Source organism: Raphanus sativus, chromosome 9, assembly GCF_000801105.2.
Source record: "Raphanus sativus cultivar WK10039 chromosome 9, ASM80110v3, whole genome shotgun sequence".
NCBI lineage: Eukaryota > Viridiplantae > Streptophyta > Magnoliopsida > Brassicales > Brassicaceae > Raphanus > Raphanus sativus.
The window spans coordinates 826,619-854,429 of record NC_079519.1 but is presented as its reverse complement, the minus strand read 5'-3'; the positions used below and the strand labels follow the sequence as shown (position 1 = coordinate 854,429).

Sequence of the window (27,811 nt, the reverse complement as noted above, 5' to 3'; positions counted from 1 at the left end):
CGCACACATTATTCACAATGATTATCCTGTCTTTTTGATATTTTTTGGGAAATCATATTACAGAATTTATTCATAGTGATGTAAAGTATATTGGCATTAGCAAATTAGACGGCCTTAAGATCATTTAAGTTCTTATTTTATCTATTTTACTGCTTTTAAGCGACGGTTAAATTTGCAAGCAGAGTTTCTGTTTTATTCTTTTGAGAATTAAGTTTTTGTTTTATTTAAACGAAGTAAAGCCAATGTTTAACTTTTAGCTGATTGTAGTTGAAGCAAACTAAGAACTTGAAAAGGAAATAAATAAGCCGGAAAATAAATAAATTGATGACAATAAAGTAAGTCGGTTCAAAAAATAGAGGCCATGGTTGCTTGAACTTCAAGCATCTTTTTATGGTGCTTTGGAATTTCTTCTCCAAAATGAATATATTCCTTCCACTCTTCTTAACTTTTATCCAATAAAAAATGTTAAATGAAAATAAAATCAAAGCTCGGCATAGAACCACGTATTTCTAACGCTATTTTTAACTTCGATAAAACGACACAATGCTTTTTTTTAAACAACAATTAACTGAATGCTACAATTCTCCTGATCAATGGCACATCCGCCCATGAGACGTATAGGTGTTTTATAAAATAAGATACCGATGAAAAAGAAAAAAAAACAAAAAAACAACGACTTCCAAGAACAAGACCGCTCTCTTTTTAGTATATACTACATACGAACCAAAAATTGTCAGAATATTACACACAAAAAAACAACTTAAAAAGCTCAGAATATTATTCAAGAACCATGCTAAACCATATTGGTCGAAGTAGACCAATTCTTTATTTTCAAATAAGCAAACTCCAAACCCTTATTATGTTTCAAACAGCGACGGTGAGTAACTGACCATTTCCAAGCGCTATTTAACAAACCAAATCACTGTCTGTTCATATCTCCCAAGCATATGTATTTGATCTGCATCAAAGCCAAAGCGTCAGTAAACGAAAAGTAATTTACAAACAACTTTATGCTTATATAGAAATTTACAAGACAGGTTATGTGCTATGAGTTGGTATCTGCGAGCATTTACATTGCAAGCTTTATAACCCTCTTATCAATCTAATCTCTAAACAAGTTGATTCGACCAAATGAAGCATAGGTGATAAGATCAGAGATGAGTGTTGCTGTGAGTTACCTCATGGTATTCGTCCATACCGTACTTGGATCCTTCCCTTCCAAGACCAGACTGCTTCACTCCCCCGAATGGAGCCACCTGCAATTTAAAAGATGTCAGCAAATGTATGATTATAATTTTTGAAGAATGTGCTTCTTCCATTTCTGGTCTTGCCTCAGTTGATATGATTCCTTCGTTCACCCCTACAAGTCCGTATTCAAGTGCTTCTGAGACACGCCACGATCGTTGCACACTGTTTGTGAATATATAAGCAGCAAGTCCTGCACACACACACAATTCGTACGTCATTTCCTTTATCATGTTAAAAAAAGGTTGCTAAGACTGCATGAGGACGAACCTGCAATAGTGTCATTAGCGATTCTGATAGCGTCCTCCTCAGTTTTGAATCGAATAAGGGGAGCTACTGGTCCGAAAATCTCCTCCCTAGGAAAATCAAATAAGTTCTTCTGATGAAAAATGCGAGGAATATTAAATGTTTCCATCTTTAGAGACAAAAAGGGTATAAAACTGCAACTTTCTGAATTTTCCACAGCTTACTTAGACATGATCATGTTGCTCGTGACATCACGGATAACAGTAGGCTCATAAAAAGTCATCCCTAGACTGTGCTTTTTGCCGCCGAGAAGGATTTTTGCTCCCTTTAAGAAGAAAACAACAGATAACATAAAGATTTACCTTTTGTTAGTATGAATCGGGAAAATACAAGATTTTTTGTTTTGCTAGATGACATACAAACACGAAGTATAAACCGATTCACTTAAAAACCAAGGCTGGCAAAGATGCATAAGTAAAATACAAACCTTGGAAACGGCATCTTGCACGAATGAATCTACCTGATAATTAACATGAGTGCCATCAAATATTATTGGTGTATTCAAAAAAAACTCAGGAAACTTTTGACAAAAGAAAAGGAAGCTATTAATAATGTACCTTCTGAATTGCTGCATCGTTTATAAGTGGACCCTGTAAGAATTTTCAACTGACAAGTAAGTTTACAGAAAAATAGCAGAGCACACAAGATAGTAGACTCAGTAAACCTTGAACTAGCTTGATGTTAGTTTATAGAACCAGAAAGAAGGTACCAATAGCCTGCTTCTCTAGATTCGTAGCAAATTGCCTTTTCTAATTTGTAATTACCCAATCATCAAGAGTAAAAGACCACAAAGCAGAAGCGTAAGCCGAAAAAGGCATACCTGGGTTGTCCCCTCCTTAAAACCATCCCCTACTTCTAATTTTTGAACCGCTTCAGAAAAGGCCTCAGCAAATTTATCATAGATACCTGTGGAGAACATATAAATTATTACGTTAATAACAGATGAAAGATCCATAAGGGGATATGCCGAGTAACCAAATTCTTACCATCTTGCACAAGTACCCTGTTCGCACAAACACATGTCTGACCACTATTCCTAAATTTCGCTGCAAGCTGCGAAATCACAAATCAAATAGGTAATATAACGATTTAGTATTGACGATCCCCATAGTGCACCACCGAGGAAATTGTGCTTGAAACAAGGAAGGGTAGGTGGAGTTTGGAAGTAATAACCAGTTTAAGGAATAATACATATCTTTTATGGAAAAGGAACGGGATACTGTCACATTAGAGAAATTTCTATAGATAGACCAATGTTTTGCACCTTTTGGATAAATCAATGCCTTAACACTCATGACTATCACTTACCGTTCCTTTTACTGCTACATCCAGGTCTGCATCATCAAATATTATGGAGGGTGCATTGCCGCCTAGTTCTAGAGAAACCTGGAACAAGGAAAAAAAAGAAGAGTTATCATCGATATTTAATCAGGAGAATATTTTTCAACTAGCATGATACTGATGCTTAAGCATACCTTCTTGACAGTAGGTGCAGCAGCTGCCATCAACTTCTTCCCAACTGCTGTTGATCCTGTGAACGTGATTTTCCTCACCTGAATAGCACAAGAAGAAAAACAGTCACTTGATAAGGTTACTTATGTATTATCATGCATCACTACCAACGGCAGAGATACCAAGAAAACAGACAGTACACAAAGATGCCTAGAGAAACCTGTGGACTCGAAAGCAAAGCATCCCCAATTTCAGGAGCATTTCCCATGACCACATTAAGTGCACCCTGTCAAAAAAAAAAATGCAAATGAATTATACTAGTCTTTAAGCCACAATAGTCAGATTAACGGGTGTCACATTAGTAGCCATATTTGAAGACAGTACAAGCACTTGAAAATGGATCGATAAAATCAGATCGCATGTTATAACGAAAAGACTACGTGTTTGAAATTTACACATTAGCAGGCCATCTCTCTGACAGGAGGGTATCAAACTCGATTAGACCAGAGATGCTGGTGGGTTATATAGTTCAAGCCTAAAATCGTAACTTACTGGAGGAACTCCAGCTTGAAGGGCAAGTTCGGCCGCAGCAAGTGCTGTCAGGGGCGTAAGTTCAGATGGTTTAACAACCACCGTGCAACCAGAAGCCAGAGCAGGACCAACCTGTACGTCAACCATCCACATCAAACTTAATGAAAAAAGTTCAACATAATCTACTGGGGCAGTATACTAGACAGGCTTTTTATAGAAAAAGAAGGTAAATTGCAACGATGCAACAAGCAAGACCTTTCGAGTAATCATAGCTAAGGGAAAGTTCCAAGGGGTGATTGCGCCAACAACACCAACAGGCTGCACAGAAAATCAAGAGAATCAAGCAGTGCAAGTGTAATGTAAGCGACCTGCTATTGTAAATACAGCCAGTCAGCCACATGACGGGAAAAAGGGTCACGAGAAATCTCGACATATAAAACGGAATCCGCAAGCAAGTTTTCATGTAGCGTTGCTACAGGGCAGAAATTTCAAGAATATTTCATGAGAAGCAGTGAAGCAGAGTAATGTCACAGGTTTCCGAGACCAGATAGCCTGGCGATTATTTAACCATAACATTTACAACTAGCACCTCCAAGCTAAGCTAAGGATGCAGAGTTATGTCACTCAAAAATGAAGAGTTGCATATATAAGAATATATGAATCAAAAATCTTAGCAAACCTGTTTTAGGACCAACAACCGGCGATCAGATGAATTAGGAGGAATTATATCACCGTATACACGTTTTGCTTCCTCCGCATAGTACTCAATAAAACTTGCCCCATATGCGACCTGCAAACTAAATTACAGAATCATATACTGCATTCAAGAGGTGATTGCAACATCTGAAACAATCTTAAAAATCAGCACACACAAAGTTCTCAGATATAAAATGAATCGTCTACCTCCCCTACAGCCTCCTTTAGTGGTTTTCCTTGCTCCAAAGTAATAAGTTGTCCAAGTTCTTCCTTGTGTGCAACCAGGAGGTCAAACCTGTGTTTGGAGAAACGAAAGCATATCACGAACCTCGGTTCCAGTAACGTGTAATAGCTTAAAACAGGATACCATAAAATTCTCCCAGCTCACGCATATCTCTAACCTTAAACATTAAAAAGGGAGCAGCCTTTTGTTTTCAAAAGCCTTTGATACTATTACCGTAATTCAATTTCATGTGAATTTGACATTCTTCCGTTGCAATACAGACCATATAAGTTATAATCCTAAAACATGCCAATGCACACTGCAAATGTAAAAAAAAAAAGGTACGCATTGCTACAGGATAAAAGATTGTACCATCTCCTCAAAACTTTACTCCTCTCTCCAGCAGTCCGTCTGCTCCAAGCTGAATGTAATAAAAAAAAATATATAATTACAAGGAATACTCCTTCCAAGCACATTGTGCAGTGGGAATAGAAGTGACCATCAAACATTGAGTAGAGAGAGAAAGCCTAAGGGTGACGTACATTGGAATGCTTCGTAAGAAGAAGCAATAGCATCATTCGTCTCTCTAACTCCCATACACGCAACATCAGCCACAATTTCACCTGTTGCTGGATTGTTAACCTGTCGAGAGAGAATACATGATGATGCCACTCCACCAAAAAAGAGTAGATTGGAAAATCAAGATGTATGACCGACCTTGATAGTGGTCTTATCATACGAATCAATCCACTTCCCTCCTATTAGACCTTGCGTTCGTAACAGACCTGAGTTCCTGAGCTTCTCGGAAACGCTTCGTGCATCCATACTCATCTGAATAATAATCAAATTGAATTTGACAAATAACAAGTTACGAATTTCCCCAGTCAATGTTCAACAACTATCGTAGTAACGGCCACTACTAATTGGCAACTAACGAGATCTGGAATACACTAATTGATTTATCGGAACCTATATCATTCAGCGATAATTAAGAACTCTCTCTCTCGATCGTTTCTTCGCGATTGAATACAACAAATCTAGGAGGAGTGATTGAATACAGAAGAAACGGTTGAGAACGGTGAACCTGGCGAGACTGAGAAGAGACGAGGATGGGAGCATGTGAGGAGGAGACGAGGATCCTTCGGCAACCGACGATGGCTACACGCGCTGCAGCTCCGACTACCATTTGATTTTCAATTAAACAGAGAAGACGAGGAGGAAGAGATATCAAATTGTAAGCGATGATGAAAACGAGTGTGAAGAAGAAAAAGCAAAATATCTTTCTTCGATTAAATATGAAAGGCGAATATTTATAAAATCAGACAGACAGGTCGGTAGGTTGGTGACTGTATGCGAGAGCGCTATTGCGAAGCATACTCCACGTGGCGTTTACATCATGCTATGCGAGAGTGCTACTCCAAAGTATAGTCCACGTGGTGTTTAGTTTATATGGAGTGGATTGAAGTGTCAATTGTTTTTCTTTTTTTTTGTAAACTGCATTCAATGTGTCAGTTGTTTTTTCAAATAAGTTTTTTATTTTATTTTTTTAAATAAGTTAGTAAGTATAGAAATTGAAAACTAGAAGATCCACGTTTTTTGACCAAAAAAAAAGAAGATCCACGTTTTTTCTTTGATTTTATAACAACAATTTAATTGCAAATTAAAGTGAGGACAATACATAATAGCACATAAACTAAAATCCACGTTTGCATGAAAATAACTGGAATATGATCATATAAATCGATAAATGTGTTTGTTTTATTTTGTTTTTGTTAACTACCATTTTTATTAAACTTTTTTAGTCAAAAATAATCTGAAAAACAATATCTCACTAGTGACTGTTTTATTCGTACAGAAAAATATATAATACATTTTGGGCTCTTCTTTAAGTGTTTATTTATTTATTTATTTGATATAACAAAAATAATTTATTTATTTTGTCGTAAATAGTTTCCCTTCCATGCTAAAAGATCGATCATCTTCCCCTGCGACTCGGATCTGTGTTCTCCGTCGTTTCCCTCTGATTTTGCTCGGCAATGAGTTCAAACGTTGGATCGTCTGAGCCTTCCGGTAAAAAAAACCTCCAAGCGACCAAAATGTGATCTATCCTACTTTTTTCTTAAAATGATCTATCCTACATTGTTCCTCGTTAATTATAACTTTTTCATTTTTTTCTGCCATGCATTTCTTGTTTTTATTTTCTCCCAATAACGATTATGGGCAATAGACAGAACGCCAGAAACAAGATTCTTTGTTTCATGGTGTTGCTATACCTTTTGATCTCTACCGCTCTACGTTATGCATGTTTCTTTTTTTGCTAAACACGTTTATCGGTTTATGCATGTGTCGTATCATGGGATTATCTTTTGACATGTGTGCTGCACAAGCATTCTTTGTATATTCTATGTTTGATGTAGATACGTTCGTTGGCTTGGTCTTTAGTTTGAGTTTATCCCTCCTGGACGGAAGTTTCATGTTATTTGATAAGGTGTACGTACGTCGCTGTTGGATTATTGTATAGACTTACGTTTGGTTGTTGAAATTTTTAATTTGGTGAGAGTGGGTTAAATCTTTTTTTTTTTGAGAAAAGGCATTCAAGAGTGGGTTAAATCTTTTAATTTGTCCGTAAACTTTACCACCCTTCTCCCAGAATCGTATTCTTTTTGTCTTTAAGACGTGTTGTTCTTTACTAGAATCAAAGTTTACTCAGCAGGAGCTTCCAGCGTGCAAGCCAATTCTTACTCCAAGTTGGGTGAGTTCCATCTCGGTTATGTCACATTCTTCGATTCGCAACTGCCATATTACGCACATATTTAAAATAAAAAAATCTGTCTTCTGACTTATTGTTGCTATGTGCAGGTGATCTTGACATTCCTTGTTGCTGGAGTTGTCTTCATTCCCCTCGGAGTTATCTGCTTATTTGCTTCTCAGGGAGTATGTGCACTAGGAAAATTAATTTTTCTGTCTCTTTTCTAATGGTTGTGGTTTATTGACACGATTAATTTCATTCATTCACAGACATGCATGAAGGTAGTTGAGCTTGTTGATCGATATGACACAGACTGCGTTCCAGAATCTTCTAGGAGCAACAAGGTCGCCTTTATACAGGGCCAAGAAGATAAGACGTGTAACAGAACAATAACGGTAGACTTCTTCTTCTATGGGTCATGTATATGTTAGCTGTTCTCTTAATTATGGTTCCTTCACAAACTTTGTCTCTACTTTTATAGGTCACAAAAACTATGAAGCACCCTGTTTATGTATACTACCAACTTGAGAACTTCTACCAAAACCATAGACGGTACTTCCCCTCATTTAACTCGATTTTATTTGTTACTTTAGTTTATTATTGACAGGAAGTTTGATCACTCAATGAGGTTTACACATCTCTGGTTGATTATATGTGTAGGTATGTGAAAAGTCGGAACGATGCACAACTAAGAAGTCCAAGAGAAGAGGGTGATGTGAAGACTTGTGCACCTGAGGATAGTGTGGCTGGACACCCAATTGTCCCATGTGGTCTTGTTGCTTGGAGTTTGTTCAATGATACTTATCAGTTTTCAAGAAATAGCCAAGAACTTCCTGTGAATAAGAAAGACATCTCATGGAAGAGTGATAGAGACAGCAAGTTTGGGAAAAATGTCTTCCCTAAAAATTTTCAGACAGGAGCTCCCATAGGTGGTGGAACTCTTGATCCCAAGAAACCGGTAATAAAAAAATATGTTTAAAGTATCAATTTGCATTCATTTTTCTGAGTTAGATGTTAACAGTTGTAAGAGTTCTTTGTTTGATATAGTTGAGTGAGCAAGAAGATCTCATAGTCTGGATGAGAACCGCGGCTTTGCCAATATTTAGGAAGCTGTATGGGAAGATTGAAACAGACCTGAATGCTGGTGATACCATAACGGTCTTGTTGGGGAACAACTACAACACTTACAGCTTCACTGGAGAGAAGAAGCTCGTGCTATCAACCACTAGCTGGCTCGGTGGAAGGAATGACTTCCTCGGGGCAGCGTATCTCACTGTAGGCAGCATCTGCTTGTTCTTGGCTGTTGCATTCTCCGTATTGTATCTAGTTAAGCCAAGGTACGTCTTCGGCTTTGCATTCTCATGCATGGTCTTCTTCTTCATTTTGTTAAGACATTTTAGTGAAATGATCTTGTTATCTTATGGGTTTTAGGCAACTTGGAGATCCCTCGTACCTTTCGTGGAACAGAAGTCCTGGAGGTTGACAGATAATAGAGTTCTTTAATTTCCATGCAGTGTCAGGCTTTTTCCCTCCATCGTCAAACAGCATAAACAAAATAGATGAAAAAGTATTTAATTAGTCCTTTTTTATGAGCTATATATAGTCCTTTGTTCGATATTGTCAGTAATAATATTTAGTTTCTTGTATTTTTCTTTGTTTATCATACATCATTGGTAAGATCATTGCCACTTAATAATGTTTACATAAATAATGTGAATCATATAGTTCAAAATGAATATTGACCAGAGAAATGTTCTAATCCTTGGCTTAACCATCTGGTAAGCTGTTTTTAAAATTCTTGTGGCTTCTGTGGTGATTTGTTTTGAATTAAGAAATATCACAGAACTAGTATTTTCAAAATATTTGTTTTTTCATTAAAAGTAGATATAGTCCTTTTTATTAAAAATAAATATTTGATAAAATAATGTATACAATCGTTTTTAGTTAATAATGTGAATCAAAGTTATGTAATAAAAAATTATATATAAAAATAAATGCTATTAGATACAAAGTTTCTACAACTAAAAAAAAATATTTATTACCAAAGTAATTCTGTGTCAAAATGCTAATTTATATTCTTCCCTTTTCATTTAGGTAGTATAGAACTACAGTCCACCTGTCAGATTAATTCCTACACATGTCATGTTGTTTCTTTTTTGCTCTGTTTCTTTGTGGGGTCAGATCCTTTATCGTAATCTAATTGGTCTAAAAGGATTAATACTTAAACATATGATCACTGTAATCAAACTATTTAATTATCATATTATTATTTATGCTAAGCCAGATTTTCCAGGCATCTTTGGTCGTCACAGCTTGAACTAATCGGAAGTATATTCCTTTTCTCTGTCGTTCTTAAATTTATCTTCAGTACAATGCTTTATTTAGCCTCTGTGTGTTGTTTCACAACACTCTGGAATTGTCTCTGTGACAGACTCTTAACTCTTTACTGTTTGATGATGATGATGAACCAGGCTCATACGACGGCGTTTCGTTTGTTTCTGGTGTCTCCTCCATGTCTATTTCTTCCTCTACCAGCCTCCGTTCGTCTCCGATCTCAGGTTAAGTGATTCTTCGCTTGCATGCTCGTGAATCATTTATCTGATTTGTAACTTGATTTCTCGTACTCGGTTCTGTGGTAATCTTGGCGATTTCTCTGAGCTTAATGGAGACTGAAGTAAACTAGCTTCAGTTTGATGATACTGTCTGAACTGTTACGCAATGGAAATATCTGGTTTGGTGTTTTTTTTTTGTTTTGTTTATTTCCTCACACTCATTGCTTAGTGTTTGATTTTGGACCTATTACATTCTCTTACCTGAGATTGTTGCATCAGTGGTCGAATTAATTTGAGATGTTTTCTCGCTGTGCAGCTACTCTGGAAAGGAGACTAGAGGCAGTAGAAAATACAAGAGCTAACAATGTGGTAAACTAAAGTACACTAAACAGCTGTTTTTTTTTTTGAAATTTGCAATCTTGTACTCCTGCTTGCTTCTAGAATGATAGTAAGACCAACTGATATTCGTACATTATATCTCCAGAGCTTTGAGCAGACAAAGGAAAAGATTAGGAAGATGTTGTTGGAAAAAGTGGAGCTTTCTGTTTCGGCTTATGACACCAGTTGGGTAGCAATGGTTCCATCACCAAGCTCCCAGACTGCTCCACTTTTCCCACAGTGCCTGAGCTGGTTACTGGAGAATCAACATGAGGATGGATCTTGGGGACTTGATCATCATCCATCTCTTAAGAAGGATATGCTATCGTCTACATTGGCATGTGTCCTCGCTCTGAAGAAGTGGGGAACTGGTGAAAGGCAAATAAGCAAGGGCCTACAGTTTATTGAGCTCCACTCTGCTTCAGTCACTGATGAAACCATGGAGAAGCCAGCAGGGTTTGATATTATATTTCCTGGGATGGTTGAGTATGCCAGAGACTTGAATCTGGTGATCCCATTGGGATCACAAGTGGTTGATGCCATGATTCAGAAAAGAGATCTGGATCTTACAAGGTATAATACACCTACTCTTATATTACCATACTCAGATGATATTTAAAGCTTGTTTTATAACCAGAAGTCCGTTGGGAACAACCTTTGTTGATTTAATGTTTGGTCTGTGATAGTGAAAGCTTTTCAAGGGGAAGAGAAGCATACCTGGCCTATGTTTTAGAAGGAACAAGAAAGATTCAACACTGGGATTTGGTTGCTAAATACCAAAGGAGAAACGGGTCACTGTTTGATTCTCCAGCCACAACAGCAGCTGCGTTTACTCAGTTCAGAAACGATGGGTGTCTCCGTTATCTCTCTTCCCTCTTCCAGAAATTTGATTCTGCAGGTCTATTTAATCAACATTGTGTTGTCTCTCTAAAGGTTATCACTGCTAATATATTTGCTTTATCATTTTGCAGTTCCCACAGTTTATCCCTTTGACCAATATGCACGCCTTAGCATAATTGACACTCTTGAAAGCTTGGGAATCGATAGGGACTTCAAGAACGAGATCAGAAGCGTATTGGATGAAACTTATAGGTAAATCTAGTTTAAACACACCTACAAAATCCAATGTTGCAATCATGATTTTTTTTTTAAACCATCATTGTTGACCAATAGATGCTATCTGCGTGGGGATGAAGAGATATGTTTGGACTTGGCCACTTGTGCTTTGGCGTTCCGGTTATTACTTGCTCATGGCTATGATGTGTCTTATGGTGAAGTGACATCTTTCTTTCAGATAAAAATATAGCTCTTAGGTTATAGGCAACTTTATGTATGTGTTTAAGTTGAGACCTTTGTTGTTGTTTTTTTTGTTGCAGATCCGCTGAAACCATTTGCAGAAGAATCTGGTTTCTCCAATACTTTGGAAGGATATTTAAAGAATACAGTTTCTGTGTTGGAACTGTTCAAGGCTGCTCAAAGTTATCCACATGAATCAGCTTTGAAAGAGCAGTGTCTGTGGACTAAGCAATATCTAGAGATGGAATTATCTAACTGGCCGATCACCTCTGCTCGAGATCAATACCTCAAGAAAGAAGTAACCTCTGAGATTCTTATCCTTTCCCCATGAGAGCCTTAAAGAGTAATCAAAATCTGAGAGTCTTATCCTTTTTCAGGTTGAGGATGCTCTTGCTTTTCCCCCCTACGCAAGCCTGGAAAGATTGGATCATAGGAGAAGATTACTCAGAGGTTTCTGTTTAGAAAACACAAGAGTTATGAAGACATCCTATTGGTAACATCTGATATTTTCATGTTTGCTTAAACGATGAGAATAATCAAGACACTATTATATGTCTCATTAGTTTTCTCTCTGTCCCCTAGTTTTCTCAATGTTTGCAGCTCTGATATCTTGAATCTAGCTGTGGAGGACTTTAACTTCTGCCAGTCCATACACGGTGAAGAAATGAAACGTCTTGATAGGTCCACTCCCAGCTTAGCTTTATCACTTTATTCAGTCTTCTTCTGCATAAGCTAATATGTTTTGTGAATATAACCACACACTTGAGCGAGTTCTCTGTCATGACTGTTTCCTGTTCATGTCCAGTTTCATTTGTTATGTCGGCTCATATGGCTAAATCTAATATATCTTTAAATCTCTGCTCACCAAATTGCAGATGGATTGTGGGGAATAGATTGCAGGAACTGAAATTTGCCAGGCAGAAGCTGGCTTACTGCTACTTCTCAGGTGCTGCAACTCTTTTCACTCCAGAGCTATCTGATGCTCGTGTATCGTGGGCCAAAGGTGGAGTGCTAACAACGGTTATAGACGACTTCTTTGACGTTGGAGCTTCCAAAGAAGAAATGGAAAACCTCATTCACTTGGTAGAAAAGTACACATCAATTTGGCTCTCCTTCAAAAGTTATTTCTCTCTGTTTGTTTTTATATAACATTTTTTTCTCGGTTTACAAATTGCAGGTGGGATTTGAACTGTGTTCCTGAGTACTGCTCTGAACAAGTCGAGATCATTTTCTCGGTTCTAAGGGACACGATTCTTGAAACAGGAGAAAAAGCATTCGTCTACCAAGGACGCAGCGTGACACACCACATTGTGAAAATTGTAAATACGAATCATACATACTACACTTTGATTATATTATATGTTTTATCATTTCATATCAATTCATCTGAACCATAGTGAATTTGGTGTATGCAAGTGGTTGGATTTGCTCAAGTCTATGTTGAGAGAAGCAGAGTGGTCTAGTGAAAAGGCAACACCAAGCCTGGAGGATTACATGGAAAATGCGTACGTATCATTTGCATTGGGACCAATTGTACTCCCAGCGACCTATCTGATCGGACCACTAATGTCAGAAGAAACTATCGGAAGCCCTGAATATAATCAGCTCTACAAACTCATGAGCACAATGGGTCGTCTCCTTAATGACATACAAGGCTTTAAGGTAAAGAAAGACTCGCTGCTTATAGTATAAACTAAAAGTTGCAGAGTTGAAAGATGGTAACTGTAATGTAATGTATCCATGTTGTTGGTGGCAGAGAGAAAGCGCCCAAGGGAAGCTGAACGGGGTTTCATTGCACATGATACACGACCAAGACAATCGCAGCAAAGAGGAGGAGGTCATAGAATGTGTAAAGGGTATGGCAGAGAGGAAGAGGGTAGAGTTGCAGAAGCTAGTTTTGGAGGAGAAAGGGAGTGTGGTTCCAAGGGAGTGCAAGGAAGCTTTCTTGAAGATGAGCAAAGTGTTGAACTTGTTTTACAGGAAAGATGATGGATTCACTTCACAAGATCTGATGAGTGTTGTTAAATCTGTAATGTATGAACCTGTGACCTTACAGGATGAGTCTCTAACTTGATCAAACTGGTAAACTTTTACTTCAGAATAAGAAGAGGTTTTGACCATATTTAAAAGAACCAAGCCTGTCTATTTTCTTTTATATATAATGAGTTATTTTGAAAACAAAGTTTTACTAAATAAAATGGATAATTTAATCTTTTGATCTTTCAGACTTCCACCAAATCAGTTTTTATACTTTGTAAAAAATGATTAAAATTAACTAGTTAATGTTATTAAAATAAATAAAAATGAAAAATGTAACAGTAGCAATAGTATGTGAATAACTCAAAACATATCCCTCAAAAGTTTGGCCAAAGCTTAAAAAGATCTCTTCTCATAAGAAACCAAACCATGAACTCCTCCTTCGATCTGTGCAGCACCGGTTCGAGTCTGTCACAAAAAAACAAAAGCAGCATTCATTAACACTCGGCTCAGCCACAAATCAGAGATAGAGTTCTTACAACAAAGACAGTTCACATTCACCTCGAGCCTTAGAACGTTAGATCTCAACAGATCATGAGCAGATTGCAAGGAAGAAGCACCAAGGTCTTGAAAACCTTGCTTCACTGCGTGCATCGTGTAAGGTATCAGCTTCAACACCGAGCCTTTATCCGCAACCGCACCAACCACTCCTTGAGCAATCTTGAGGTTCGTTTTGTCTCCCAAGTATCTCTGATCACTTCCTTTTGTCATTGCTTCCAACGATCCCATCCCACGGTACTTCTTGATCCTCTTACCATTCTATATCATTAACCACAAAACCGATCAAAACAAGTACTCTTAGCTAAACCGAATGTGATGATGATACCTTATACTCATAAGCCCCAGGAGCCTCAGTGCTTCCGGCTAAGAAGCTTCCCATCATAACAGTTGATGCTCCGAGTACTAGAGCTTTCACAATGTGACCTGAGTTTGAGATACCACCATCCGCTATAACCGGAACCCCGCTCTGAGCAGCGAGTGAACAAACCTTGTACACAGCAGTCGCCTACACAATGTCCAAATCAGTTAAGTTAATATAAGTCACAAAGTTAATTGATTCTTCAGAGCTTTTTTTCATCTTTACCTGTCCACGACCAACCGCACAAACCTCTTGCGTGGTACATATAGAACCAGACCCCATACCAACTCTCAACCCATCAACTCCAGCTTGAATCAAGTTCTGCGCCTGGTAACTCGTCACAACGTTCCCACCAATCACATCCAACTCAGGATAACTCCTCTTCACATACTTAATCATCTCGAGCTGGTAAATAGAGTTCCCCTGAGAGCTATCCAACACCACAACGTTAACCCCAGCCTTCACCAAATGCTCCAGCCTCTCCTTATCAGACTCCCTCGTCCCTATCGCCGCACCAACCATCCACTCCCCGTCTGCACCAACAGTCCCTGGCCCTGACTTGGGATACCCTCTGACCCTCTCTATATCGTCTTTAGTAACCACGTTCACAGTCTCGCCGTCTCTTTCGAGAACCACAAAGCCCTTCTGCTTGGATTCTAGCAAAGCTTCAATCTTCTCGATGTCAATGTCCCACGGTAGACAATACTCGCTGCCTTCGCAGCTCTTCATGTAATCATATATCTTCATCTCTCTTTGCTCGTAGTTCATCTTCGTCCACTGCGACTTCGTGACGTAGCCTAACAACTTCGGAACAGTCATTGTTCCTAAAATCAAAATCAAAGTAAAAGGTCAAAACTTTACGTTAGCCTAGTGGTTTGTCTTACTATACAATCCGTCACTCGGGTTCGATTCTAGTTGATAAGTGATTATTAAAACGAATCTGATTCTGACCTGATTGCGTGACAAAGACGAAGGAGGAAGGACCAAAGGCATCCAACGAGGTGATCTCGTACTCCGGGAGCTTCACGCCGGCGTCGGAAGCGATGGGATGGCGGAGGGACTTGGCTTGTCGGATCACGGACGCCTGAGCGGCGATGTCGCAGTTGTAGTGGACGATTCCGATCCCTCCGAGGGAGGCCATGGCGGCGGCCATGTGGGACTCCGAGACGGTGTCCATCGGAGAGGAGACGCAGGGGATGGAGAGGGGCACGCGCCGGCTGAGGCGCGTGGAGAGGGAGACGGCGTCTGTGGAGAAATCGATGTAGTGAGGGAGGAAGATGACGTCGTCGTATGTGTAGGAGTATCCCTGAGAGAAGAGCTTCTCCGCCGGGAACCCATCTTCGAAAGACGACATCTTGAGGTGGCGGAGGAGGGTGAATAAGGTTTAAGCTAGGGTTTTTGGGGGAGATTCGAATAAAAGGAAGACGACAGGTTGAAACAGAAGTAGTTGGAACTTTGTGTCTTGTAAGAAAGATTAAAGTTCAGAGTTTGTTTATATAGTGCTAATCAGATTTGAAGTTCTTCCTTTTTTTTGTTAGATTAAATTATTTTAATTCTAGTTTTCCTAATTAAAAGAGCACCAATACAAAGCTATTTGTTCGTCGTCCATATAAATCATAATCGGTTGTTACCAAAAAATAAATGTATCAACGACCAGACATTATTTAGTTTTATGAATTTTAGTTGACAAAAAAAAAATGTTGTAAGGACGTCAGAGCTTTCAGCAAGTCCATCCTGAATAAAACACCAAGTGAAGTGGTTCGCACTTCAGTACATCAAGTTACATTAAATTCAACGACATCTTGCCAATAACAGACTAATTACGTATTTGATTATCTTTATTATGAGCATCAGCATAAAAATACATAACTAGCAGTGTGATAATTAACGTGTCTAGTGTCCACCATAGTGACCTTCTACTGGTGTGGAATTCTTTTATAGAGACAAAAGATGTCCTAGCAAGAATATAATATTACTTTATTTTCAAAATTCCAATACCAATATACCATTGCTATGGAAAAGGGATGGTGTGAATATAAATAAAGTAATTGCTAGTGACAGCATTAAGTAGATGCAATGTAAGTCTAGCAGATCTAATTCCATTGGCAAAAAAGCAATAAACGAGTTTAGCACAAGATTATGTGCTTATGCCATTTCGGAGGAAATTAGTGTATTTGTATAGCATTTTAAGGGTTACAACTTACAAGTGCGAGACCCACCTAACATATTAAATAGATATATATCAAAACATATTTGATATTATTCGTATCCACAAAAAGATGAAAAATATAAAAAAGCGAGAGACGTCTTCAGTCTCCATGCATCAGAAGAAATCAAAATGGCACCCATTATAGCCTGTTTTCCATTAAAACAAGAGCCAAAGTTAAATGAATGTCAATACTGTCAGCATTTTCAAGAAAAAGAAAAAAAAACTCTGACAAGAATAATAAATTAATTGAAAAATATATGTAAATCTTTTACTTGGGTCGACAGTAACAAGCATGCCGGTGCCGCCGAATGTACAGGACCCGCCAGAGCTTTTGGTCCGCTGCCAATAGCTATTGAAGGCGAATGAAGCATGTGCCCACAATGTATTGGGTTTGAAGCAAGGTCCATTGGGCTGAATTGAATGACAATCTGCTCCTGACCCACAAGCAAAATTCATAGCTTCTTGGATAATTGGGTCAGGCACTGTGGGCTTAGCCACGCACCAGTAAGCTGAGGTCGGAGTCATGCTTGACGGCGGTGGTACCATAGGCGGTGGATAGACAATTGGAGGTAAAAACCCCGATGATGGGGTTGGAACTGATCCGGTTGGGGATGGAAGATTACCGGACGGTGTTGGAGTGTTGGTCGGGGTCGATGGGCCTGGAAGATTACCGGATGTTGTAGGAGTGTCGGTTGGGGTTGATGGGCTTGGCTCGTTGTAAGGTGGACCTGAAATGGGTCCTGATGGGCCTGGTGTATGACCGGATTCAGGAGGACTAGGAACTGTTTCTGGCGGGTTTGGACTAGAAGATTCAGGTGGATATGGGACGGTAATGGGTGGGTTTGGGTTTGATGATGATTCTGGTGGGTTTGGGTTAGAGGATGATTCAGGTGGACTAGGGATTGTAACAGGTGGGTTTGGGTTAGAGGAGGAATCTGGTGGGTTGGGATTAGAAGATGATTCAGGTGGGTTTGGGTTTGAGTTTGGGTTTGAGGTGGAATCGGGTGGGTTTGGATTTGAGTTCGGGTTAGAAGATGATTCAGGTGGGTTGGGTACAGTGATTGGGCCGGGAGGTGGGTTAAGTCCAGGACTGGAGATGGAGGGAGGTGAGTTTAAAGGAGTATTTGGGGGATTAACACAAAAAGGAGGGGCATTTCCGGGAACTGGAAGTGGAGGAAGTGAAGCATAGGGAGGTAGAGTGAGAGTTGTGCTAACACCATAAGGTTGAGTGTTTGAGGATGTTGTTGAATATTCCAAAGGTTGAGCTAGATTGAGTTGTGTCATCATTTTCTCTAACAGTGTTGTGTGCTTGAATGCTTTGATGATCATCTTCTTTGGCTTCTTCTTTGAGTCTCTCTCAAATCCCACAAGCTTTCTTGCATCTACTACTAATAATAAAAAGTAAAAATAAAATGCTTTTAGAGCTTGAAATGAAAAGAAGAGGATAGAGAGAAAAGGAGAGGCTTACCAGAATGAGTGGAGAAGCTGGCTGAGAGAAAGAGACAAAGGAGAATGCAAACGGTGGTGAGAGCTCTACTTGATTCCATGGGTTTTAAGATGAACACCAGAAGAGCGCTAAATCTTTTAAACTAAAACCAACTACACTGCCAAGAAGAAAAAGAAACAGTAGCAATGTAACTTGAATATCTATCTTGTCTCCTCGCCCTTTCTATATATATCTTGTGTGTGTGTGTGTGTCATATGCATGTGTAGAAAACAAAACACAAAACTCTAGAATCATGCAAGGCAACCTGTGGAAGGATATAAGGTTCTGTTGTCTTTCTCATAAAGATTGGTCCTTTAGCAGCTCACTTTGCTGTCTTCCAAGACTCACTTTACTTCAGAAATTAGATGTTTATATTCTTATAACTAAATATTAAAACTATTTTAACATTTTTGATTGATTTTAACACTTTAAACAAAAAAGTATAGTACAAGGATATGCACACATATGGATGACAATGGGCATATATGCTTGCTTGAGAATGAAAATATTATCAGAGAGGAAAGTTGTTTTGTCTTAAACTTTTGCTTGCTTTGTACTCAAACAAAGCTCTTTAGGTTTATCTTTTTCTTGACTGCAACTATTTGCATAAGCTTCACACATTCTCATTAGATGCTCTCTTTTCTCGACTAGAAAACAACTGATTCTTTTTACTATTTTGATTTATATTTTTCATATAAATATAAAACAACTTGTTCTTTGTTCATATAAATACACATAAATAAGAAAATTTTAAAATAGTGTTATGATAATTTAGTTTTGACATGTTTTGTAATCTATCAAAAACAAAAAAAGCTTGCTAGATCAACCGATCAAAGAAATGATATGTTTCAGTGAAATTTGAACTAAAAGTATGCAAATATACAAGAGATTTGCAAAGGATGATTTACGTTTTGTGAAACTGCTACATTATATATCCAGGTTCGAATTTAACTACAGTTACAATTATTTTCAATTACTATTCGAAATGATTTTTTTTATACGTTGAAGAGTCATATGACTGTTTGTAAATTTGAAATTTTGCCATTCTTAACTAACCCACCAATGTTTTTTTCTAGAGTCTCGACGTGTTTAGAATTGGTGAGTTAGCTAAGAATAGCAAAATTTGGACAAGCTTTAGTTTTGGCCGAACAGGTGCATTTTAAGCAGTTGGCAATGAGTAGGTTCATGTGGGTTGTTAGGAAGCAGTCCTAATAATTTGATGCATTGGTCAAACTCTTTGGTGAGTCTTGTGTGTCACTACTAAATAGTATAAATCCTTCTACAGTTAAGAGAAAAAGCAGTACAAACTCTTTTTTAGTCCAAAGGAATTAGGTATATTTTTGTTTTATTTGGTTGTCAAAGTCTTTACATCATTTAGAAGAACTCTAAAAGGAGTATCAAAGAGTATTATCTTGAATATAATAAGACACTAGAGTGTGAAACAGTAGCTCTGTGAACAGATGACAAACCTTGGCTTAGCCAGGCTGTCGGAGAAGATGCTTTTCATCTCCGGTGGAATCATAAAGTGTACCAATCAATAAAGGTTCGACTTTAAGTTATCACCTAATGATGGAAGACATGTCCTCGGATGGTTACTACACCCTATGGCCTATATAACTCGGAACAGAAACTTGAGATGAAACCATCATATTATTTTTATAGTCTCTCAACCATTGAGAATGTTCACTGAACCAACCAATGATATATATAATCCCCGAAACACAAACAGAATAGAAACATTTAGTAATACAATAATAAAATTGATTACATGTAGGGACATTGATCGTTTTGGCCAAAACACATTTGAAGCCAACAGAGAAATCTTTGAACCAAAGTCAATATCGGCAAAGTACAGCGCTTTATCCACTATCAAGTGGTGAATCAGAGACTCTAAATTGTTGCCTCATAAGAAAATAATTAACCAAACACAAGATAATCAAAGTAAACAATGTGTATGTTAAGGCCATTTGAATGCAAATGAACTATTTAAAACTAGAACACGTACCAGAATACAGCCTTATTCAATTTAGGCAACGTACAGCGCTTAATACACTATAGATTTTTTTTAAAGTGTACCAGAGACTCTAATTTATTGCCTTTCGTTCAAAAAACAAGACAAGCAGATCAAAAACATAACTAGGCTCAGGTAATATAAAGAAGTATGCATCAACGAGCTGTGAATCTCTCAAAGTTTGATGGTAATCTTTTTTCATCATCACCGCCTAATAATTCAAAGACAAAAACGTATAGAGAAATAGATCCAAAAGCCTCAGAAACTAGAGGAAACAACTCATCAACGAGATAAAACTCTCAGATGGTACGGACAATCTCAAACATCACAGACCTCTGGATCTACCGACAAAAACTCTTTAAGACTATAACCATAACGTATAATTAGAGAGAGAAATGAGTAAGAATGGAGAATCACTATTGAATGATGTGTGTTAACTAATGGAAAAGGCGATTTATATATACCGACCATGCTAGGTTTACAAGGAAGCCCTAAAGAGCGTAGCACAAGTCAAAGTATAAGTAAGGGCCTCTACTATTTTTAAAGCCCACTAGAATCGGGGCTGAGTATATTCGAACTTCGAAGTACACGTTCAAAGCCCTTTTAATATTGGACCTTTCAGATGTCGCAATCAAATTTTAATGGGGCTATAACTTTATCCGCCTAATTGATTCAGACCTAAACCCTATATGAACGTTTCCGTGATTAATTGCTCTCCAAGTAAACGCACGGTTATATTAGCCCCTACCGAGAGTTAGAATGTACTAATGATCTAAAGCGATCAAGTTTTTGGTGTTCGGTGGATATCTTTTCTTCTTGAATCTCTCTCTCTCTCTCTCTCTCTTGGAATTTGGACCATTTCATATCATCTTGTTGATCAGGAAGAGCTGAAGAAGCTTTGCCAAGAGCGAGAGACTTGTAGAACACATCTCAAACGCAGCAAACCTTGTGCTTTTTGTAGCAAAAGTTTATATATGCTTCTGTGGAGAGCAGGGCTGTGATTGCTCCGACTTTGGACTCTCTCTTGTCTGGACCAACCTTAGACATTTTCTCGATTATTTAACTTTAGGCCCACAGTATTTCCTTTATTTTTTCAGGAACAAATATAGTTTTAGGCTTCTTTTCTCGATTAATTTGTTTATATTATAAGATATGAGGTTAATATTAAAACTGAATGTGGTTAGAAAGAGAGGTTAATATATTATCCAAATGATCCGATTTATATAAATCAATAGAGGTAAACGTATATATAAAAGTTAATTGTGGTGTAAGTAAAAAGCTATTGTGATATGATATTGGTAAATTTGTAGTTATTGTAAGATTATTTTAATAATTATTTTCAAAAACTTATAAAACAATAATATACTATAACAGTTTTATTAACTTATTATCATCAATTAAATTTTTAAAAAATCGTTTTTCTAATTATTGAGAAAAGAATCCATATAAACCAACACAACCCTGTCCAAAAACCCAACACAAATACAAGTTTGAATATCAAGATAGGTTCTAATTAATGGGGACCAGATGATAAATCAAACCTTGTACTTGTGTTCGGGACGATGAGTGAACTCAAAGTCAATATGAACGAAAGCTCTCTCGACCTCAGAGAGTTGCTCGAGCTTCTCCTGGAGAGTCTCTCCGATGTTATGAGCTTCATGCAGCCTCATGTCCTCTGGCAAAACAATGTCAACTTCAACAAAGTAGTGTGACCCAAACGTGTAGGCTCTCACCGTATCAATATGTTTAATCTTCTCGTGATGGTTCCATATCAAGAACGTTAGTTTCGCCAAGAAATCAGGCGGTGCAGAGCGTCCAATAAGAGAATGAACATTCTCTAGTACCGTTCTTGCCCATGTGCTGATTGTATACAAAGCAATCTGAAACCATAAAGAAGAATAGTTTTCTCAGTCAAACACCTCAATATTAATTTTTTTTTTTTTTAAGGATCCATGGTTATGTAAATTATCTCAAAAAAATTGGGAACATAGACTAATGTTTCACTTGCCTATATACAAGAATGGTTCTGTCTATATTATAAGCCACAAGAGACGTTTCAAGAATCGCTAAGGTTGATGTTTTACTTACTAGAATAGCACCAGAAGGATCAATCCACCAGTAGAATTTTACAGCCAAGACTGCTGTTGCTAAACCGACCGAGTTGGTGACAACGTCAAAGAGGTGATCTTGTGCATAGGCCCTGACGATTTCGTTCTGAAAACTTCTGCAGTAAAGCATGAGAAGAAACTTGACGACTGTAGCAGAAGCCATTATTCCAATCATCCATTTTTCCTCAGTGCTGCTCATATGAGGACTATTCTGTACTAGCAGAAACATTAGGTTATATATCTTATATACATGACTATGCCACTGCTAGAAGTAAACAATAGTGTATATTTTTTACCTTGGAAACAAGTATCCTAGTTGACTCTAGCAACACTTGTAGCCCCAGAGTTGCCATCACAGATGCAAACACAATGATCCCCTGCCAAAATTCAAGAACCATACATGACTTTTCCTTTGATGAAAAGCATATCTTATTTGAAGAGAACAGAGAAGCTATATGTTACCACAGGTTGCATCCTTCGTTTACCGATTGGATAGTGGAAATGATTTGGTTTGCTCATGGCGTTTGCAGTAAACCAGAGAATAAATCCAGACAAGAGATCCAAGAGAGAGTCCAAAGTTGAGGCAATCACAGCCATGGATCTACTCTCAACAGAAGCATAGACTTTTGCTACGAAGAGCACAAGGTTTGCTGCGTTTGAGATGTGTACTGCAAGCCTCTCGCTCTTGGCAAGCTTCTTCATCTCTTCCTGTGTAAATCAATCAACAAGATGAGAGAGATTCCAGAAGATAGGTAATGAAAGCATAAGATTGGAACCTCGGTTGGAGCTCCAGAGACGAAACCAGTTTCGTTGATCGTCTCCATCTCATTGAAACCCTGAAGCAGCTTCTCTTGCTTCTTGTAGTACTCAGAGACTTTACGTTCCTTTTCTGATTTACGACAAGAAAAAAACGTGAAATCCATGTCTAAGATTATGTATCTGTTCACAGATGATTCAAAACATATATATAGACATTGTTGATGGCTTTTTACCATCTTCCAATCAACCTACAATGCGTAAAAACCTCTGACGAATATGATACTGCGTCCTCCTCACGCTTAAAATAAAGTAAGATTCTGATTTATCACTACTAAGAGCCATAGAGAATCGGACAAATGCGCCATGTTCGGATAGAGAGAATATATCATCAAAAGCTTGATCACTTTAAATGAATACACTCTCTTTAGGGCTAATATAACAGTACAATTACTTGGAGAGCAATTAATTAAGGAAAAGTGCGTGTAGGGTTATATTCTGAATCAATTTGCCTGACAAAAGTTAAAAGAGTGGTTCCCTGTCAAGATATGAATCACGAGTGAACAAGGAAGGACACGGATTATACACATAGAGACTAGATTTAGGAGAAGAGACGAATTACTTGGAGTCCGGAGATAACGGGACAAGCGAGTACGGCGAGAGGACAACGGAGAAGAAGAAGGGAGGCGGAACGTGTCGAGGCTGAGACGCCATGAGGACGGTGGAGACGAGTGGTCATCGTCATCGTTCGGCAAAAGGTCGACAATGCAGTCCTGTCCACTAACGCCGAGATGATGCTCCTTCGTCTCCATATTCGTCTGTATCTTTTTCTCTGCTGATTTTCTGGGGGAAGTTACGCGAAAAAAAACAAATACTGTTGCTTCTTTTTTGGGCTCACCTCACGTCTCTCTATATATAGTTATATACCAATAGTGTAAATTATAACTTTTATGTATATAAAACAAATTCAGAGCAATTTAAATTTTGTATTATCAAGAGAATAAGAGATAGATATGCACCAAGCCATACATTTTTTTTTAAATTTTTGATAAGAAAGCAGAACATACGTGGCTGTGGACTAATAGTGGTGCAAAAGTAGTGGAACTGAAATGTGGACCATTTCTTCTTTCCAGTGTAGATGAACGAGGAGTATTGTCCACTTATATAAACTTCAGATAATCATAGATAACATCTAAATTACTAGAGAAAAGACAACCCAAAAACATAGGTTAGTTTTATCAGGCAAGAAATACAGACCAGTGGTTGTGTGAGTGTCATCAAGCTATCAAGTATACCAAATTCCAACAGTTAAGTCGACCTTAACGAAGCTCTTTGCAATGAATGATTTATTGAGTAAATAAACAAACAAAAATGAGGGATGAGATCATTGTGCAACATTACCAACCTTAGCATGAGGTGCAATTTGCGTTAGAGACTATATCCATGTTTGGTTGGTATGTCTTCTCATTTACCCCAGCAACAAACATGGGTGGGGTGCATCAGCTGGAGGTAGAAATGATTACTTTCTTTGCACCACCACCCTGCAAAACCAATGAAATATCGAGCAACCATATATGTCATCATAACAAGATTATTTGAAATGAAATGTCATCTCAATGTATGTTGGTGTGAAAATGCACCTTCAAATGAGATGCAGCCTTTGACAGGGTGGTGAGAATACCCCCCTAAGAGTCAACAACATAATCAGCTCCAAGGGATCTCAGCTGGATCTCTGAGACAGAGTTAAAATGATGTTATGATCCAAACTGAGACAGTGTGTCCTCTGATCTGCAGAAAACAACATGCCACGACAGCAAATGGACTAACTTCATATATCAACATCATATATCAATATGGTTCGTTGTCCAAGCTTGTGAACTTGCACCTGGTCCACAACGAAGAATCAAAGAGGGAACAAGCGTGCAATTTCTTTTTATGATGTGAACAAACCAAAACTATAATGATTCAGGGAACTGCATATAGGAGATTCAGACACATTTTAGAACATGTCTTGGGACAAAACCAGATATTCAGACATGTTTAATCTTTTATTTCAAAGAGATTTAACATCATACAGAACAAATGAGTGTGTACACTAATGATAATTTTCAAGAACGCCTCTGTAAAAATAAAGCATACAACGCATTTACGTATAACCATTCTTTTCCTTCTAACCTTCTTACACTCTGTCTTCTCATTTTTTTCCCTCGAGCTTCTGGTTCCAGAGATTCCTCTACAATACTGTAATGCTAAGCTAAAGAGAGAGATATAGTCAAAACTCAAATTCTCTTCTCAACATTTCATTACCTAAGCATTTATCAGCACCCGACCTTTTCTTCTATGTCTAAGATGTTTCAAAAGCCTGAACCGAAGCATCGAGTCAACATCATACCCTGCAAGTTCCATTCTGTTTGCAAGATGAGAAACAATCTCCTTTCTGTCTCCTGATTGCAGGAGAGAGCTTAGGAGATAGTTGCAAACTCTAGGCATCAGCTTAAAGTTGTTATCTAGAGTGTATGAGAAGACATCTACTGCTGCATCAAGTTGTTCTCTTTTGCAGAGTCCATGAATCAATTTGACGCAGCTCGGAGGTGTGACGAGTATCTTCTTCTCTCTTAAAACAGAAAACACCATCAAAGCCTCTTGAAATCTCCCGGATTGGCATAACCCGATCAGCCATATCGTGTAAGGTCCGTCACTGAACTCTTCTCTCCTTGTATCCAATTCGATTACTTGTCTTAAAGCTCTCTCCGTTTCCCCTTCCTTGAAACATTGTTCAATCTCATTAGCTGCTTCATCGTCCAGACGAGATATCTTCTTCAGGTATTTCATCCATAGGCTAAAGGCCACCATGATCTTTCTTTTCCGACAAGACCATGTCATGAGCGATCTGTAAACCGCTGGACTGTGTCTAAAGTCATCTTTCGCGTAAAAGAGTTTAAAAGCTTCTTCTTCTCTGCCAACTCTGTGAAGTCCGTTGATGAGAGTATTGTAAGTGACGCTGTCAGGGGATAACCCCTTTAGCTGAAGCACATTGAGAAGCTTGAGAGAACCATCAATGTTTCCCGCTTTGCAGAACCCATTTATCAGAACGTTGTAAGTAAGAATGTCAGGTGAGCTTCCAGTATCAGCAAGATGCGCAAGATCCTTGTATGCCTTGAGAATCGAACCGGATTCAACCATGGTGTCAAAACTTCGATTTCCACTGTGGGAAAGCCGTAGAAACAAGGAAGCAGGTCTTCCCACCTCCATTTTATGCAACAGCAACCTGGCTTCCTTAAGCTCACCGGACTTGCAGAGTCCATCGATTAAAGCATTAAACGTAGCAACCGAAGGAGAACAACCTCTCTTCTCAATCTCCTTGAAAATTTCTTCAGCTTTCCTAACGAGCCCATTCCTGCACATACTACAAATGAGAATCGTGTCTGTGAACTCATCAGGGAAGGACTCTGTTTCCGACATCTCGAGATGAAGGGACCTAGCTTCCTCCAAAAGTCCCTGCTCGCATAGAGCCTTTATAACAGCATTGTAGCAGTACGTATCAGGGGAAGTCCCCTTACTCGGCATGCTGCTTAACAGCTTCAATGCATCCTCAATCTTCCCTGCTTTGGATAACCCTTGAATCAATATTGTGTACAAAACAACGTCAGGCTTGATATTTTTCTTCAACATAATTTCATACAACTCAAACCCCTCATCGTATCTCCTAGCTCTAAACAACCCATCGATCAAGCTGCTATAACCTCTCAGCCCAAGCACAAAACCATCTTTCTCAAACAATCTCAACAGCTCAAACGCCTCGACCATCCTACCTAATTTACAAAAACCATCAAGCAAAGCATTGTAAGCCACGGAATCAGGATCGTGACCGCTCGCTTTCATCTCGTGAAACAGCTTTCTCGCATCTTCAACACTTCCCCTCTGACACAGCCCCGAGATGAGAATCGTGTAAGTAACTCTATCAGGAAGAATCCCTCTACCAGTCATATCGTCGAACATCTTCTGTGCATCACCCATCCTCCCTTTCTTATACAACCCATCCATCAAAACACCAAACGTGTACCGATTGGGAGCAACATTACACTTCAACATCTCATTATACACAGCGAAGGCCAGCATAAAAAACACTTCTTTACGCATCACGACTCGTAACACCACGTTGTACGTGAACACATCGGGTCTGCAATCGAACTCCTTCATCTTCCCGAACGACTCCACCGCCTTCTCCGCCAAACCCATCTTCGCGTAAGCCGAGATCAACGCGCAGAAGCAATACGAATCGACGGAGACGCCGCGGGATCTGAGCTCTTCCAACGTCTGCCAGTACAGATCGCAACCGTTCTCTTCGACGGAGAGCATGTCGACGACCGAATCGAAAGACGCTCGGCTCCTGAGACGCTCTCTTCTCGACGCCCATATGAAGAGACGGAAACCCGATTGGCGATTGATCTGATCGTCTCTGATTATCGACGCGATGAGTTTGTGGGATAGGAAGGGGACGAGGGGCTCTAACGCGGGCTCTATGGGTTTGTTGTTGGATAGGATGGTGATGACCTCGCCGGAGATGTTGAGGTCCGCGGTGGAGGAGGTGTAGGGACGGTGCTTCCACGACGGCTTTGAGTAGAAATGAATGGCTGATCGGAGGAGGAACATCTGTGGTGGTTTCATATCGAATCTGGTAATGCGACTGAGTTCAGTTTGTATTGGTTGGGGGAGAGTAGAGGCGATGGAGAAATGGGTGAGAGACTCTCCGTCTGAGGAGGAAGGAGACGGCTTTCTTTTGATCGTCTGAAGTCGTCACTCGTCAGAGGGGTTTTCTGCTCTATCGGAGCAAATTCAATTCTCGGTTTGGGAGAATTAGCGGAACGAACCGGTCTTTGGTACAATTAAACGGTTTATTATTATTAGACCAAAAAG

General features: G+C 38.8%; 7 protein-coding genes and 2 non-coding genes across 16 annotated transcripts; 2 read left to right on the top strand and 7 right to left on the bottom strand.

The window, feature by feature from the left end:
* Positions 1 to 677: 677 nt before the first annotated feature.
* LOC108828106 (succinate-semialdehyde dehydrogenase, mitochondrial) lies at positions 678 to 5,732 on the bottom strand. Its single transcript, XM_018601676.2, has 20 exons — positions 5,538 to 5,732; positions 5,171 to 5,284; positions 4,996 to 5,095; positions 4,826 to 4,874; positions 4,438 to 4,525; positions 4,214 to 4,324; positions 3,790 to 3,852; positions 3,556 to 3,666; positions 3,224 to 3,289; positions 3,027 to 3,104; positions 2,860 to 2,937; positions 2,538 to 2,604; positions 2,372 to 2,457; positions 2,109 to 2,141; positions 1,979 to 2,011; positions 1,716 to 1,816; positions 1,516 to 1,601; positions 1,332 to 1,438; positions 1,179 to 1,256; positions 678 to 958 (listed from the first exon to the last, which is right to left on the bottom strand). Exons 1-20 carry the CDS (start codon positions 5,637 to 5,639, stop codon positions 920 to 922), a joined length of 1,590 nt encoding a protein of 529 aa, XP_018457178.1. The 5' UTR covers positions 5,640 to 5,732; the 3' UTR covers positions 678 to 919.
* Positions 5,733 to 6,489: 757 nt separating this feature from the next.
* LOC108828108 (ALA-interacting subunit 5) lies at positions 6,490 to 8,685 on the top strand. The gene is given in 9 exon segments (XM_056994406.1): positions 6,490 to 6,524; positions 6,526 to 6,551; positions 7,147 to 7,205; positions 7,313 to 7,387; positions 7,484 to 7,597; positions 7,684 to 7,754; positions 7,863 to 8,160; positions 8,250 to 8,539; positions 8,634 to 8,685. Coding segments are annotated over 9 exon segments (1,020 nt in total).
* Positions 8,686 to 9,458: 773 nt separating this feature from the next.
* LOC108826853 (ent-kaur-16-ene synthase, chloroplastic) lies at positions 9,459 to 13,648 on the top strand. 5 transcript variants are annotated; one of them, XM_018600201.2, is made up of 14 exons: positions 9,459 to 9,530; positions 9,674 to 9,760; positions 10,071 to 10,123; positions 10,239 to 10,705; positions 10,819 to 11,030; positions 11,104 to 11,224; positions 11,306 to 11,403; positions 11,509 to 11,726; positions 11,806 to 11,921; positions 12,011 to 12,109; positions 12,304 to 12,519; positions 12,606 to 12,747; positions 12,845 to 13,090; positions 13,185 to 13,648. In XM_018600201.2, the coding sequence occupies exons 2-14, from the start codon at positions 9,715 to 9,717 to the stop codon at positions 13,500 to 13,502; spliced, it is 2,352 nt and encodes a 783-aa protein (XP_018455703.2). In that variant the 5' UTR covers positions 9,459 to 9,530; positions 9,674 to 9,714; the 3' UTR covers positions 13,503 to 13,648. The 5 variants fall into 5 exon arrangements, with proteins under 5 accessions (XP_018455703.2, XP_056850466.1, XP_056850465.1 ...); XM_056994486.1 differs by having other exon boundaries at positions 9,473 to 9,530; positions 9,674 to 9,933; XM_056994485.1 differs by lacking the exon at positions 9,459 to 9,530 and having other exon boundaries at positions 9,569 to 9,760.
* Positions 13,649 to 13,693: 45 nt separating this feature from the next.
* On the bottom strand, positions 13,694 to 15,801 carry LOC108823573 (inosine-5'-monophosphate dehydrogenase 1). Its single transcript, XM_018596809.2, has 5 exons — positions 15,276 to 15,801; positions 14,550 to 15,148; positions 14,292 to 14,471; positions 13,967 to 14,224; positions 13,694 to 13,873 (listed from the first exon to the last, which is right to left on the bottom strand). The coding sequence occupies exons 1-5, from the start codon at positions 15,676 to 15,678 to the stop codon at positions 13,802 to 13,804; spliced, it is 1,512 nt and encodes a 503-aa protein (XP_018452311.1). The 5' UTR covers positions 15,679 to 15,801; the 3' UTR covers positions 13,694 to 13,801.
* Positions 15,802 to 16,461: 660 nt separating this feature from the next.
* On the bottom strand, positions 16,462 to 19,348 carry LOC108823617 (leucine-rich repeat extensin-like protein 5). 3 transcript variants are annotated; one of them, XM_056993682.1, is made up of 3 exons: positions 18,002 to 19,348; positions 16,806 to 17,921; positions 16,462 to 16,679 (listed from the first exon to the last, which is right to left on the bottom strand). In XM_056993682.1, the coding sequence occupies exons 1-3, from the start codon at positions 18,078 to 18,080 to the stop codon at positions 16,648 to 16,650; spliced, it is 1,227 nt and encodes a 408-aa protein (XP_056849662.1). In that variant the 5' UTR covers positions 18,081 to 19,348; the 3' UTR covers positions 16,462 to 16,647. The 3 variants fall into 3 exon arrangements, with proteins under 3 accessions (XP_056849662.1, XP_018452367.2, XP_018452368.2); XM_018596865.2 differs by having other exon boundaries at positions 16,806 to 17,918; XM_018596866.2 differs by having other exon boundaries at positions 16,806 to 17,915.
* An 809-nt stretch (positions 19,349 to 20,157) lies between these two features.
* On the bottom strand, positions 20,158 to 20,243 carry LOC130500562 (small nucleolar RNA snoR116). Its single transcript, XR_008939182.1, has one exon. It is a non-coding gene; the product is annotated as a small nucleolar RNA snoR116 (small nucleolar RNA).
* A 40-nt stretch (positions 20,244 to 20,283) lies between these two features.
* LOC130500563 (small nucleolar RNA snoR117) lies at positions 20,284 to 20,364 on the bottom strand. The gene has a single exon (XR_008939183.1). It is a non-coding gene; the product is annotated as a small nucleolar RNA snoR117 (small nucleolar RNA).
* Positions 20,365 to 21,427: 1,063 nt separating this feature from the next.
* Positions 21,428 to 24,429, bottom strand: LOC108828429 (metal tolerance protein 9). The gene is made up of 7 exons (XM_018602124.2): positions 24,300 to 24,429; positions 23,517 to 23,737; positions 22,915 to 23,027; positions 22,601 to 22,846; positions 22,435 to 22,515; positions 22,119 to 22,349; positions 21,428 to 21,910 (listed from the first exon to the last, which is right to left on the bottom strand). Exons 1-7 carry the CDS (start codon positions 24,305 to 24,307, stop codon positions 21,566 to 21,568), a joined length of 1,245 nt encoding a protein of 414 aa, XP_018457626.1. The 5' UTR covers positions 24,308 to 24,429; the 3' UTR covers positions 21,428 to 21,565.
* Positions 24,430 to 24,545: 116 nt separating this feature from the next.
* LOC108828427 (pentatricopeptide repeat-containing protein At1g79540) lies at positions 24,546 to 27,696 on the bottom strand. Of its 2 annotated transcripts, XR_008938408.1 has the most exons (2): positions 25,070 to 27,696; positions 24,546 to 24,682 (listed from the first exon to the last, which is right to left on the bottom strand). XR_008938408.1 is itself a non-coding variant. In XM_018602123.2 (1 exon), the coding sequence occupies exon 1, from the start codon at positions 27,560 to 27,562 to the stop codon at positions 25,202 to 25,204; it is 2,361 nt and encodes a 786-aa protein (XP_018457625.1). In that variant the 5' UTR covers positions 27,563 to 27,696; the 3' UTR covers positions 24,924 to 25,201. The 2 variants fall into 2 exon arrangements, 1 of the variants encoding a protein (XP_018457625.1); XM_018602123.2 differs by lacking the exon at positions 24,546 to 24,682 and having other exon boundaries at positions 24,924 to 27,696.
* Positions 27,697 to 27,811: the final 115 nt, after the last annotated feature.